The sequence below is a fragment of the Asterias rubens genome, chromosome 18 (assembly GCF_902459465.1).
Source record: "Asterias rubens chromosome 18, eAstRub1.3, whole genome shotgun sequence".
In the NCBI taxonomy this organism is placed as follows: Eukaryota; Metazoa; Echinodermata; class Asteroidea; order Forcipulatida; family Asteriidae; genus Asterias; species Asterias rubens.
In genome coordinates this window covers 10200781-10216004 of record NC_047079.1, presented here as the reverse complement: position 1 = coordinate 10216004, position 15224 = coordinate 10200781, and the positions used below count along the sequence as shown (strand labels likewise).

At 39.3% G+C, this 15224-nt stretch overlaps 1 protein-coding gene across 4 annotated transcripts in view; it reads left to right on the top strand.

The window, feature by feature from the left end:
• The window catches only part of LOC117302294 (basement membrane-specific heparan sulfate proteoglycan core protein-like), a 122191-nt gene that overhangs the window by 69235 nt on the left and 37732 nt on the right, over positions 1-15224 (top strand). For all 4 annotated transcript variants that reach the window (XM_033786173.1, XM_033786172.1, XM_033786171.1 and 1 more), the window contains 22 exons: positions 144-347; positions 978-1163; positions 1772-1899; positions 2747-2858; positions 3158-3393; positions 3694-3898; positions 4347-4487; positions 4634-4816; positions 5409-5504; positions 6083-6166; positions 6581-6699; positions 7368-7479; positions 8133-8246; positions 8920-9047; positions 10373-10459; positions 10982-11040; positions 11346-11416; positions 11917-12057; positions 13047-13235; positions 13691-13783; positions 14145-14225; positions 14710-14857. In XM_033786173.1, coding sequence (XP_033642064.1) covers positions 144-347; positions 978-1163; positions 1772-1899; positions 2747-2858; positions 3158-3393; positions 3694-3898; positions 4347-4487; positions 4634-4816; positions 5409-5504; positions 6083-6166; positions 6581-6699; positions 7368-7479; positions 8133-8246; positions 8920-9047; positions 10373-10459; positions 10982-11040; positions 11346-11416; positions 11917-12057; positions 13047-13235; positions 13691-13783; positions 14145-14225; positions 14710-14857 — 2917 coding nt within the window. The remainder of the gene's footprint in view (positions 1-143; positions 348-977; positions 1164-1771; positions 1900-2746; positions 2859-3157; positions 3394-3693; positions 3899-4346; positions 4488-4633; positions 4817-5408; positions 5505-6082; positions 6167-6580; positions 6700-7367; positions 7480-8132; positions 8247-8919; positions 9048-10372; positions 10460-10981; positions 11041-11345; positions 11417-11916; positions 12058-13046; positions 13236-13690; positions 13784-14144; positions 14226-14709; positions 14858-15224) is intronic.

The window sequence follows — 15224 nt, the reverse complement described above, 5'->3', positions numbered from 1 at the left end:
AATCACAATGTTTTATACTACCAACAGTTCTCAAGTAAGTTTTTATGATCAACATTATTTTGAGTAACCACTAATAGTGTCCAGTGCCTTTATTCAGAGAAAGTCAAAGAATTTGTTTTCTTCTTTGAATTTTGTTTTTGTAGTTGGGACTTATCTATTCAAACGACGATACGCAAGGAACTCTTCTCGGATCCCGGTCTCGTTTGGACGGTTCGATCACCACTGTGGACGAGAGCCTCGTTCAGGTCAACCCCAGCACAGATGAAGTCACTGTGTTGGATATGAACCGCAGACTACCGAACGGAGAGTACTACTGGGTGCTACCTGATGCCCTGCTAGGAAATAGGGTACATTTGTTTGTTTGTTTGTTTAGATGGAGTTTGGCGTAGCACCCGTGTGCAAATCTCATTTGAGAAGTGTTGGCTCTCAAAAGAACAGTTGGTTCTTACATAAATCAAGAAATTGTGATTCTGAAACTAGGCGACAATACTTATTCTAGTCATTGTGAAACCAGCGGTTAGCTTGGTAGGATTCGAACCCACAACCTTGTGATTGCAAGTCCTGCAGTCCAACCACTTGACCACGTTGACATATTTCTTGTTTCTAGGGGTGGGTGTATTTGTAGTTACTTCTAAATAGCTCCCCCCCAAAAAAAAATAAAAAATTAAAAAAATAAAAAAATAATGAAAATTAAAACAAATAATACGATAAATAAATAAGTTATATTAATTTTGGTTAAATTTTAATATTCTTTATCCCCGATGCAAATTTAACATCTCTTAAATAAGTTATGATTAAAACCCTTAAACCAAACAAAGCCAACATTGTTTTGAAGGTTGGGATCATGCATTGGTTATTTGAATAAGGAGAAACGAGTCACAATATTATCAATTCCCCGTGCTTTCTCACCCCAAATAAAACAATTTCTGTCCACTGAAATAAATTTATTATCAATATATATTGGTCTCTCTCTGCAGCTGACCAGCTATGGAGGTGAATTGCAATATCGCGTTCGGTTCAACGCTGAATCCGGTGGCCGACCAATCGCGGCGGACCTGACCCCTGATGTCATCCTAGAGGGTAATGGGATGAGATTGAATTATGTAGTCGGACGGAGCATGGAAGAATCACGATTCAACGAAGTCAGCGTCAAAATTGTCGAGGTGATAAATCTTTAAAAAAGAAAGTGTGTTTCTAATAAAAATTGAATTAGCTGTTCGAACTGCATGCTACCAACGAAAAGGATCTATACATGTTATACATGTATGGTATAAATGTATAAAAATAGCTAATAGCCTGACGTATCGACTATAGCAGAATCTTTAATTCCTTTGAGAAAGACTGAGTGTGGGTCGAAATGTCAGTACTTTTTTGTTTAAATCAGCTATGCTCACATTTCAAAGTTTGGTCTTGAAATTTATGGAAAGCTGATAAGAAGTGCTAGGAGCTAGTTAATCCTTTGGGATTTGCGCACAAGGAAGCCTTTTTGTGTGCCCGAAAGAAAAAAAACCCAATTAAATCCAGACAAAATGTCCTTCTTCCTTGGTCTGATTTCTGATTTGTCTGCCATTGTAAAAATCAGAAAAAAACTGTCTTTAAATAGCCTGAGGTCTACTTAAACTTACCTCATGTTAAAACATGTATGTCAGCTCTTGTGCTCAACAATGTGTTCCTCCTTTTCACTACAAGGACCAAATATCATGCTTGTAAATAAAAGAATATTAAAAATGATGTTTTTCTATTGAAAATTTTGAATAAATGTTGTGTTTAGGATGGTTGGATCAGAGAGGAAGGAAGTCAAATGACTCCAGCAACAAGAATGGAAGTAATGATGGTGCTTCAAAACGTCGAGAAGTTCCTGATCAGAGCTTCGTATAACACCAACACTCGGGAGACAAGGTATTATGACAAAGCGGGCTAGAGTAAAATAAAAAAGAACTGTATTTAGTGCCTAACACCTTCAGAGGAAAGTCTGTAAGCGCTTAGGAGAACACAAAGAAAATAAGGTAGTCTTGAAATGTGAGACGGTGGTAGCTTGAAATAATGATGGCGCTTCAAAACGTCCAGAAATTCCTGATCAGAGCTTGGTATAACACTAACACTCGGGACACAAGGTATTATGACAAAGCTGGCTAGAGTAAAATATAAAAGAACTGTATTTATATAGTGCCATAACACCTTCAGCGGGCTAGAGTAAATTTAGAGTAAAACTAGGACCTGAATCTTTAAAGGCCTAATAAAACGCATTTTTGGAGTGTGTTAAAAAAGAAGAGCCACAATTGGAATGAAATCTCATAGGTTTGTTCAGCATGATATTTTCATTGAGAAATTATTTAGGGTTAAACATAAAAAAGTGAATAGAGTAGCATTTCAACCCGCGACCTCAAGATGAATGTGCTGGCACTCTACTACCTGTGCTATCTAACCGTACATGTTTATTGGCAATCTCCCTATTTTGTAAATATCTGTGTGTTTTTTTATTGTTTTTTTTTTTTTAAATTTGACTCCCAAAATGGCCGACCGTGTTAGTCGACGAGGTAAAAGTAAAACTGTTCAATTTCGAGGCATGTTTGTGTGGATCATTGTATTCTACTTTTACAACATCTTTCTACCCATATGCATTTTATAACAAACGGTAACAATCTTGCTCAAAGACCAACTAGACTGGTCCAAGGCAAAGTGTTCCTTTAAGGGATGCAATTTTCATTTTTGATTAACATTTGAAACAATTTGTCCCCTCTTTTAGTCTTTCCAATGTTTACCTTGATGGCGCTCAAGCAGAGAACAACGGGAGAGACGAAGCCTTCTCGTTGGAGAAGTGTGAGTGTCCTCTGGGTTACACAGGTCAATCTTGTGAGGTATGTAGATTTAAAATGTCGAGGGATGAGGTTTTCTCTAAAGGGTAAGGGTACTTTTTGTAGGACACAAAACTCAACTGTCCACATATTTACATTAAACTTACAAGTACACGATTTAAAGATAATAATGATAGAAACCTTACCTTAAAATATTACTTGCTGAGGTGCTGTAGTTTTTGAGAAGTGAGTAAAACATTTTCACACAAAAATTGTTCGTAGAGTTTCCTGAAAATATCCAAAGTACAAACGTCAAAACTTCACAATGACTCAATTTCCACTGTTTTTTTTTTTCCTACTAGTATTGTGACTCGGGTTACTACCGCGTCCGTGACAACCGTTACCTCGGTTCCTGCCAGCCGTGTGAGTGTAATGGTTACTCCGTCCAGTGTGACGCAGAGACGGGCGCCTGCCTGAACTGCCGTGCCAACACAGCGGGCAACAGATGTGACCAGTGCGCTGAGGGTTACTTTGGTGATCCGTTATCGTCCATCCCGTGCATGCCTTGCCCCTGCCCACTCACAATCGACCCAAACCAGTAAGTCTAAAGCTCTGTGTATCTTTTGTGTTTTTATCTATCAATTACCCTTACACTGACAAAAAAAAACAATCTGTATGACCCTTCCTGTAATAAGTTGTTTTCTTTATCACAAAAACAAGGAAATTTACTTATATTCTAAGGCGCACGTCTGCACGTATGTTCCACTTGTGTTTTCGTTCACTATGAAATGATGGGATTTCAGTATTCCTACAAACGAATAATTTTTTGAGAAAAATACCTAACTGACGAGTAGGAACATCAAGGTCTTTGAAATAACCTTTAAAATTTTCCGCCCAGATTTTCCCCTACTTGCTACCTTGACAATGATGGCTTGGTCACCTGCGACGCCTGCCCTCAAGGGTACGATGGTAGACAGTGCCAGACGTGCGCACCAACGTATACTGGAGACCCGATGAACTTCGGAAGCTCTTGTGTGCCGGACGACAAAAATTGCAACTCGGATGGAACAGTGGAGCTGGTTGGTGCAGAGTGTGCCTGCAAGGTAAACACTGACCCTTAGAACTTTCGTCTAGTTCCCTATCAGCCTTAATGCTACTTTAAATCCAATTGATAAGAGCGATCTGCCTATTTCCCAAGAAAAAATTCAGTATCCACAGATTGAAAAAGTGTATCCACACACATCCACAAATATCCACTAAACTTTTTTAGCTGATGAACTTGTTAAAGAGAGTGCGTCTGCATCCTAATGTCAAATCTCTTAATCCCAATTGCGAATGCGAAGTGAATTTTGAAATCACAGCCCTGTTTTCGCCGCGAATGTTTCGCAGGAGTTGAACACAAGTTAACTGGCGCGAATTTTCTTGTTGCGATCTTGTGACGTCAAAATTTGTATCGCATTCGCAGGAAGTATGAACCGGGCTTATCAGCTGTGGATACAGAGTAATATCCACAGCATCAACTAAACTTTAGTTCTGATTCCATTCCTGCAGGACAATGTACATGGCGAGGAATGCGACCGTTGTCAGCCGTTCACATTCCATCTTAACAGCAACACGCCCGATGGGTGTGTATCTTGCTTCTGCATGGGCGTCACCCGAGACTGTTCCAGCACCACCCAGTACAGATCACAGGTAGGGACGGATAAGATGTCATGGCAGAGCGGTTAAGGGCACTTGATTCAAACTCTGGTGTTTCTGATCAGCAGAGTGTGCAATCTAGCTAATGTCCTTTTTTTGTCAGTAATTGACAGGGTTCTTGATCCCATTTTTGTTGTCAGGTTTCAGCCGTGTTCACCCAGAACAACCAAGGTTTCGTCCTGTCTGATAGCCTAGGGACCACAGTCATCGACCAGGGACTGGCCGTCAGCCCTCTCTCAAGAGAGCTCACCTTCAGTAACTTCCGATCCTTCGAACCACAGACTTATTACTGGAGCCTACCTGAAACCTTCACTGGTGACAAAGTAAGTAACTAAGCATTCTACCCAATATAGGCCCCCTGACGATGACTAGTCGAAACGTTAAGACCAATTTAAGAACTCACTCTGTGGTAGTGCAGTAAATTACGATCCTATTAGCTTAAGTAGTAGTCCCAGCCAGTTTTCTATACCTCCCGCCCAGGTATAGTAATTCAAAAGCAGGACAGTTCTTTTCAGAGCCGCGAAGTCTCCCGAACAATCCGATAAATCTCCTCTGCGGTAGGAGACTATATAGCAAGACAGTTCTCTAAAGAACAAACCTGGCAAGTGGATACATACATGGTGTTACTGCAAACCAAATATATAATAGCATTCTACCCTTGCACAATGCGCAGCGCAGTAACACGCATCCTTGTCCGCCGTTTTGGGAGTAAAAATGTGCTCGAAGGATCTTACTCCCGAAATGATTGAAATGATGGACGACTATAGGATGAGATATCTCAGTTTATAGAGCAGGTTCAAATCCCGATCATGTCCCTTTTTCTTTGTTCAAGCCAGAATTTCTTAGAATTTACCCAATCAGTTTGACCCAATATTTGTACAATACATTAATAGGTTTCATTGAATGTATGTGCAGGTGTCTTCGTATGGTGGTAATCTTCGGTACACTATTACTTACCAACACGGCGCTGGAGCAACTTTCACCAACCAGGAACCGGATATCCTGCTGATTGTAAGTGTTTTTGTTACTAAACCTCTCACGAGGTTGCAATTTTTTTTTTCAGTGAGTTGACCGATCATTCCATATACATTCTATGCACAGTGTTTGACTTGGTTGGTGGTTGCTACCCCAGAATGCTATGCCAGGTGCTTGGTGTCGGGAGGGATGAACACATATACAACCTCAGATCTCGGTCTCGGGTTCCCCAGGCTTAAAGACAAAAACCGTGCAGAAAGACTAACATTTCCAGAACACTGTTATCGCAACCCGGCGCTTCTGGGAACTCAAGTCATGTCGAGCCTTCAGGAGGATGCCTCCAAATGTCTATATTTTGTACCAACTGACTCTCCCCTATTTATGCATCTTTTCCTCAGGTGCCCTCTTTGTTGTTTGTTTTCATATGGCATCCAGTGTTTGATTGCCAAGTTATCTGTTCTAAACCTCATGTGTTCTGCCCACCTCCATTTCCTCTATTTTACTGTTTCGAACATGTCAGGAACTTTGTTCCCTTATCAATTTGTTTGTTTTTTTAATAGATAACCTTATTATTATTTTTATGTTAATATACTTTTTGTTCTGCCTGCCAACAGGGTAATGGAATCACAGGTAAGATTGTTCATCAAGAGAGACCAATTGCCAGCAGCTACAAGACTTATTCTGTTCCAATCATCGAGGTACGTTTCACAAATACTTGCTTTCAAACTTATATGCTAAAAAAGAAATCTATGAGGAAATTGTAATTTTTTTTTATAGTGGAACGTTTCGATGGGCACATCATGTTTACCTGTGGAAATAATATTATAATTTCTTTTCTTTTCTTATAACAGAGCAACCAACTCTCCCTCGTCTTGAAATTGAACCAATCTTTCCTTTTGTTCTGATGAACAAATTTGCAAATCTCCCCATCTTTTTATTTTAGATTATTGATCTGCGTTAGACACATCATAGCGCTTTGCAATGGCTTGAAAAACTACTTTATAAATGCCAGTTATTATTATTATTGGTGATTGGTGATTATTATTATTGTTGATACAAATATTTGCAACTCTGCAAATAAATGTGTGTTTTACTGGGGTTTTTTTTTGCAGACTTACTGGACGAGATTGGACGATCAACCCCTGACCAGAGAGTTCCTGATGATGATGTTGGCCGACCTTGATCTGATTCTAATCAGAGCCGTGTATAGTTATCCAACCACCTACGCTGTGTAAGTTATATTGCGCCCTCAATGTTTGAATTCAATTCAATTCAATTCAAAGACACATTTATTTCCATACTTCCATAAAAAATATTGACAACTAAAATATCATAGACGTTAAATTTGCATCGAGATAAAGAATATTAATTTTTTTGTTTTGTTTACCCATAAGATACACAGATGTGTGTTAGCACTGTATACTCAGTACTTTCCTGAGTCCTGTAAAAAAATTCACAGGCATGTTACTCGGAAGGATTCGAACCCATGACCCCTGCAATTCTAGAGCAGTGTCTTACCAACTTACCTGTGGTATTTTGCTCACAAGACTCAGGAAAGCACTGAGTATACAGTGCTAACACACATCGGTGTATGGGTAAAAAAAACAATAAAAAACAAAATTAAAATTAATTTAACTAAAACATCATTAAGTAAAAGTAAACATAAATGTAATACATAGAGTATGGGGTCGTTTTGATGAGCAGAAGCTCGTAAAAAAACAAAATAAATTTATAAAATAAATTTGTGATCAGGGTCGCCAAAACACGCCCCAGTAGAACGCAAACAGAAACTAGAATCAAAAGTAGACTGGCAACTTAAGCAGTGAGGGTAAGTATTCATTAATATTCCAAAAAGGGAACTAGACGAAAGGATTAATCGGCTACTTTTCACTTTCGCAGGATTAAGGATGTGACCCTTGACATTGCTGAGCCGAGGAACACTGGTAGAGAGAGAGCGTATGCCGTCGAACAGTGCATATGCCCCGTGGGGTACACTGGGCTTTCATGTGAGGTGCGTTACCCAAGTTCTTACCTCCACGCCAAATTACTCTTCACTAAGGGATGTCGGGATTCTGGACCCAAATTTATCTCTGGAACTTTGTTAAAAAAATCGTATTTTGTTTTCACAAAATAAGGGTGTAATGTATAATTTACTAATGTTCTTACCTCCACATCAAATTACTCTTCAAATAGGGATGTGAGGGTTCTTTCTACAAAGCTCATTCTGGACCCAAATTTATCTCTAGAACTTTGTAACAAATTATATTTTGTTTTGAAAAAATAATTAAGGGTGGTCTATATAATTTACCCAAGTTCTTACCCCACAACATATTACTCTTCACATAGGGATGTCAGGGTTCTTTTTACAAAGCTGTGGTCATTCTGGACCCAAAATTATCTTTAGAATTTTGTAAAAAAAAAATATTTATGTACATTTTTGTATTTTAAATTTTTTGTTGCTTTTCTAATTCTAAATTATTTACACTAACTGGCATTCTCCCTACAGTGAAACTTTGCTTGCAAATTTTTTTTTCATCAGAAATTTTGGTGAGCTCTTCAGAAATTTTGCTGGAGAACAGTTTTTACTCTCTTGAAAACTCTCCTGTTTACTGATGAAGTGTTCTACTGTTTGTGAAAATGAAAGATGATTTCTTGTTTATGCAGGATTGCGATGTTGGCTTCACCCGCAGTGGGGGCGGCCTTTACCTCGGTGTGTGCGAGCAATGCCAGTGTAATCGTCACGCCACGGACTGTGATCCAGAAACGGGGGCTTGTAGGGTGAGTAGAAAATTGCGACGGGATGGAATTCTTTTGGGACCATAGCGGCAGCAAAAAGTTTCAAGTTCACATAAAACATGGTTGTAGTATGATTTTCATAATGAGTAAGCTTTCACACTAAAATTAAACATTGATTTTTTTTGTCCGTACCAATCCTGTATAAAACCTTTAAAGGCAGTAGACACTGCAGGTTTGTTACTTTTATGCATATGTTGAGATACACCAAATCAGAAGGCTAGTCTTTGACAATTACTAATAGTGTCCAGTGTCTTTAAACTTCCTACTCTGTTGACTTTTTAAATGAATTAACATTTCTCAAATTAATTTGTCTTTTTCCTGCTAAACATGCTTTCAAACAGTAGGACCCAAGGTAAAGTACATGTATAACCCTACTATTGATTTAATATCATTTTCATCAAAACCTAGTTTTATGTAACTCATACGTTGATCCTTGTGATTAGTGGAACAGTTGTCACATGTCATCCTTTATTTTGCCATGTATGTAATTTGTAGTTTGCAACAATGCATTCACATTTGTAATGCAAAAGTATATTATATGTTCCTTTTAAAACAGCATCACCTATCAAAGTTTGTTCACAGAACGAAATATTTTTTTTAATTTCAAAAAATCAGGTCATGAAATTGTAATATATTTAATTTGATTTTTTGCCAGGCATGTCAACACAATACCTATGGTGACCGATGTGACCAATGTTTACCTGGTTTCTATGGCAACGCATTAATTGGTACGCGTGACGACTGCAAGCCATGCCCATGTCCGCTAACGGCAGCACCCAACCAGTAAGTCTCTTTTCTCAATAGATCCTTTTTCGTTGTATGTATGTTTGACACCGCCTTCCAGTCAGCCCTACTACCAGGGATGAGATTGTTCAGACTTTTGGCTGAATTCAGACTTTTTATGTCGGCCTGGTGAAAAATCAGACTATATTTTTTTCCACAAATAAAGAAATCCTGCTCATTGGTCTACTTCTCTAGTGCTTTGGATACTTTTTCCAAAAGCTCCTTGGAATCTATAACTCCAGGGGAATACAAAACAGTAGAAATGCCATCATTTCAACATACCTTTGAATTTGTATCCAAGTTTCAGACTTTTTGGTTAGTAATGACTCTCATCCCTGCTCTACATATCCGTAGAGTGAATACCAGATTTGCATTTAAATCTGTGTGCTGGCAGGCAAATTGCTTAGGATTACACACACACAACAGCGCCCTCTGCTGTCCTACCCACAGCGCCCTGTGACATGCGTGCCATGCTAGTGTCTTTTTTTACCCCTTCACCACATGACAGGCGCACCATATTCAAGCTCCATGATTTGTCGTCTTTTGCTAGCTGATTGCTTTGAAAATTTCTCTAAGTTGAAAAATAAATAAAGTAAAGAACACAAAGAGTTGGGTTTGATAACTTTGATTAAAGTTTTGAAGTGAAGACTGAGTAATTCTCGTAAATTGGGAGGACTGGATCTTCCCCAGGGACACCTCGAGGCATCATAGTTCTGCGTAATTGAATTACAATGTCCTCGTACTAATACTAATAACAATAAGACTAAAGACATTTGTAAAGCGTAAAACAGAAAAACCTCTAAGCGCATAAAGAGAACAATACAATGCACAATGAGTGAAAGATACAATTACATAAGCAGATTACAAATAAGTAGCTTCAAACAATTGAGTTTTTAAAGGGAAGGTACACGTTTGGTAATTTGTCAAAGACCAGTCTTCTCACTTGGTGTATCCCATCATAACCACAAAATAACAAGCCTGTGAAAATTTGGGCTCAATTGGTCATCGAAGTTGCGAGGAAATGATGAAAGAAAAAACACCCTTGTTGGACGAATTTGTGTGCTGTCAGATAAGAAGAAAAGACTTCTAGCTAGAAGTCTTTTGTTATTTTAGTGAGAAAATACCTCTTTCTCAAAAACTAAGTTACTTCAGAGGGAGTCATTTCCCACAATGTTTTATACTATCAACAGCTCTCCAATGCTCGTTACCAAGTCAGTTTTTAAGTTAATATTCGTTTTGAGTAACTACAAAACGTGTACCTTCCCTTTAACAAAGACTTACAGTTCAAAGCACTAAGATGGTATTTATTTATTTTCTGTTCTCAGATTCTCCTCAACCTGTTACCTGAATAACGAAGGCTATGCAACATGTGACAACTGCCCGGTGGGTCACGTAGGAGACAACTGTGAACGGTAAGTTCATCAATCCGTTTGGGCATCGCAGGTTGGCTCAGTGGTTTCATTTCATTGCCAAAGGCAGTGGCGTGTCCTATATATCACCGCAATACTGGAGCGGTCATGCCCACCCAGGAAGAATTATCCTTACAAAATCAGATTTGTAATTTTTTTTAAATCCTTTTTTATTGTATATTTGGTTTGCGGTAACACCAGGTGTGTATCTACTTGCCAGGTAGATTTGTTTTTAGAGAACTGTCTTGCTTTATTCTACTGCCGCGGAGAAGATAATCGGAGGTTTGGGAGACTTCTCAGTACTGAAAAGAACTGTCCTGCTTTTTAACTATTACCAGGGCGGATGGTATAGAAAATAGACTGGACTACTACTTTAGCTTATAGGATTGTACATTGTAATTAACTGTACTGCCGCGGAGTCAGTTCTGAATTGGTCTCAAGGTATCGACTAGCTTGCTCTAAGCATCGTCAGGAGACGATTATTTATTATTTTATTATTATTATTTATTGAACTTGTTTCAACAGATGTGAGGCTCCCTATTTTGGAGATCCAACACGCCCTGGTGGAAGCTGCCAAATAAATGGTGAGTGATTTTATTACAATCATCCGGCTCTACAATCATCCTTGCTATTGATAACCAGCGATGTGTTCGTGCCCAGTAGGCTGGATTCAAATAGTCGACTTGTGTAGTCCAACTAAATCGACTAGACAGAGTTTGGGCTAACCTAGAGGAACTATGGTCATCGATAGCTGTTGCACGAAATTGCCCCATGGCTATGGCTACCGATCGTCTCCTCATTTTTTGTTACAACACCCTGAGTAACAGTCGTAGCCGAAGCCGCCAATTACGATACAGCCTAACCTCTGAAATATTGTCTTGACCCCCAGGTGCCTGTCAGTGTGACCCTAGAGGGATCAGGCAGCAAGGTTGTGATCAAAGAGGAGATTGCAGCTGCAAGGTAAGATAGCAGCGTCAAAAAAGATCCAAAGGTCTTGGGTTTGAATCCCACCCGAGTAATATGCCTGTGATTTTTGTTTTCACAGAACTCGGGTAAGTACTAAGTATACAGTTTTAACACACATCAGTGTATATGGGTAAAAACCAAAATGCATATTCTTTATCTCCGATGCAAATATAGCATCTTTAAAACAAGGTCCAATTCAATCTGCAATTTAACATTGTCTTAAAGATTGATACCCGAATAAAAGAAATGACAAATCAACCCTAAAGCGGCGGAGGGCTTTACCATTTCATAGCTGGAGGGGTGTTGTGTTGAAAGAAATCATTGAACAATTTGAATCGGTTTTCAACTAGTGGTTTAAACCCGCCGAGGCCTGGTTCTTGATAATTTACCTCGACTTCGTCTCGGTTAAAATTATCAAGAACCAGGCCTCGTTGGGATAAAACCACTAGTTGAGAACCTCTTCACCACACCTTGATTCCCTTATTTTCTAACAGGCCTACACAGAGGGTTCTCGTTGTAATGTCTGTAACTACGGTTACTTCAATCTGGAGGCCAGCAACTCTGACGGATGCACCAAATGCTTCTGCATGGGAATCACAGAGAGATGTGGCAGCTCTAATTACTATCGTCAACAGGTCAGTGCAAAAAAGCTTCTCTCCAACCCTTAAAGGCAGCGAACACTATTGGTAATTGTCAAAGACTAGCCTTCACAGTTGGTGTATCTCAACATATATGCATAAAATAACTAACCTGTGAAAATTTGAGCTCAATCGGTCATCGAACTTGCGAGATAATAATGAAAGAAAAAAACACCCTTGTCACACGAAGTTGTATGCGTTTAGATGGTTGATTTTGAGACCTCAAGTTCTAAATCTGAGGTCTCGAAATCAAATTCGTGGAAAATTACTTCTTTCTCGGAAACTATAGCACTTCAGAGGGAGCCGTTTCTTACAATGTTTTATACCATCAGCCTTTCCACATTACTCGTCACCAAGAAAGGTTTTATGCTAATAATTTTTTTGAGTAATTACCAATAGTGTCCACTGCCTTTAAGTGAGCGCTTGTAACTTAAAATTGTGGCACATTTTGTTTAAAGTTTTCCCTTGGGTCTCAAAGTCCTTGATACCCTAGATTGGACCATTCCACATATCTGAGAGGGGGGTTCAGGTCCCAGAGTTGTGTAGGTTTTTTTTGAGGGCTGAAAAAAATGTTCACTCTTACACTCTTGTTCTAAAGATTGTGCACCGTCCGACCAAGATCTAACCCATTGTTCTTTTTTGAGTAGGATGGATGTCTTGTTGACACCCTGTGCTTACCAGAATTAGGTCACCAGCCAAAGTACATGTACCATGCATTATTTACTATCTATGACTGGTATTCTGCAAATTTTTTGCTGAGCGATATTTTCTAGCTATGAAATTTTACAATAAATCGAGTAAGTGTCTAACTTCTCCTGAAGATGAGCAGAGTATACTGTTTGAAACATTGAGACCACACCGGTTCTTTTCAGAGCCAACACTCATTCAGAAGAGATTTTACCCGCAAGTTTCCTACTTATAACCAATTCTTATCTGATTCATAAATTGTTTGTCAATAACTGTTTGTTGTTGTTGTTTACCTGCAGTTGAGAGTTGAGTTTCTGTCTCCGACAGACTCCCGGAGTATGGTTCTCCGTAACCGCGGCGGCGACTCCCTCTACTCTAGCGGATTCAACATAAACGTTCCGACCAATGAGATCGCATTCAGAGACTTTGATCAGCTCCAGCGTCAAGCCTACTTCTGGAGTCTTCCACCGAAGTTCAGGGGAGATCAGGTAACCATCATTGAGGGGAAACAAATTATATCAAGTTGCACCTGGTCAGGTTGGTCCCACTACCTTTCCCTTTTCGTTCGCTACAGTTTAAACCTCAGAAATTCCATAATTGTTTTCTGTGTATTATTTGAGTGGGTTTATGTATTCTTCTACCCTTGTAACATACTTGGCTGAATGGAGTGGTGCATTTACGGTTTTTTTTCCTAAACGAGAATCTGGAACCAGCTGTTGCAAACTGCTTACCAACCAATGCGAAAAAACACTTTGGCCTAACGTTTTGACCCATAGCCTAAGCTTTTGAGAAAGACTCTGCTAGGGTCGAAACGTCAGACAATTTTTCCTTAATGGTTAGAAAGAAAATTTATTTCTGATATCAGACAAATAGAAAGTACTGACCTTTGACCTTCCACCATTGACCTTCCACCATTGACCTTCCATCTTTGACCTTTCACCAGGTAACAGCATACGGCGGTTTCCTTCGCTACACCATCAGTTACAGTGCAGCAAGCTTTGGTCAACAGTACAGCGAGAGTGACGTGGAAATATTTGTAAGTGAATGAAACAAAAAACATGGAACACTTAAACAGTTAAAGAAGTGGGCTGTGATTAATTTTTTATTTTGTCGATGCTAGAATCTGATAATCATCATTTGTGGATGAATCAGATGTCGATGACAGATGTAAACAAAAAAGAAGTGAAGTTTTGAAATTGAATCTTTTTTTTCCAGAAGACGATCAGAGCATACTGATCTGAAACGTTGAGTCGAAACCAATGGTTATTTGCAGAACCACCCAAACCCATTTAGGGTATTATCAAACCTTTACTACATGTACATGTATATTGGTTTTCCACCATGCAAAGTTTCAAATCCTAAATTTAATCTTATTGTTTTTTTATTTGATTATTTAGGGAAACAACATCCGTCTCATCTACCAGGATAGACCTCTACAGCCCGGAGAGACAAGAACTAACAGTATACAATTGATTGAGGTACGGTATAATAATGATAGATAGGCCATCCCATCATAGTCAGTGTGCAAGTACGATGACCAATTGGGGACCTTTGGACGCTAGGTGGCAGCAGACTTGCCAGGTAAATTTCCATTGTTTACGTATTTCTGACCAAGAACAATGGATTTTACCTGGTAAGTCTGCTGCCACCAAACAGCCCAAAAGTCTCCCATTGATGTTAAAATTTTCACAGGTTTGTTATTTTGTGCGTGTGTTGAGATACACCAAGTAAGAAGACTGGCTTTTGACAATTACCAAAGGTGTCCTGGGCTCGATTTCACAGAGCAATAAAACCCATCGTAAGACAAATTGTCAGATCACCATAGTGACTTGCATTGTGACACACTTTACTAAGCAACTCTGATTGATTTGCAAAATTTGTGAACTCGGCCCCAGTGCCTTTAAGTAACCCAAATTTAAATTATTATTGCAAAACATCTTTATTGACTTGTCTGAACCGTAGGATAACTTCAGGCGTCCTGATCAAGGCCCAATAACGAGGGAGTTCTTCTTAATGGCGCTTGCCGACGTAGAGTACATTTTCATCCGCGCCACGTACCACCAGGAAATGGCAAGCTCCAGGATTCGAGACATCTCTATGGATATAGCAGGTTAGTCTGTTTGTTTGTTTGTTTGTTTAGATGATCTTCCCATCGAGGGAACTCGTCAAACTCCCACTAAGGGGATATACATGCACCAGCCAATCTCTCTCATACAAACATTGCTTTAGCCTCTTTGATTATGAGTTGCACAAATCAAGAAATTGTGATTCAGTAACTAGACGACAATACTTATTCTAGTTATTGTGAAATCAGCGGCTTGGGGGTTTCGAACCCACGACCTTGTTGTTGCAATCCTGTTGTCTAACTACTGGACCACGATGGAGTCATTCAGCCCTACACCGTTGTGTGTTAAGGCCTGAGAACAAAGCATTAACAATGCACGCCCTCGATTGGTTGAATAATTGTGCGTGTATTC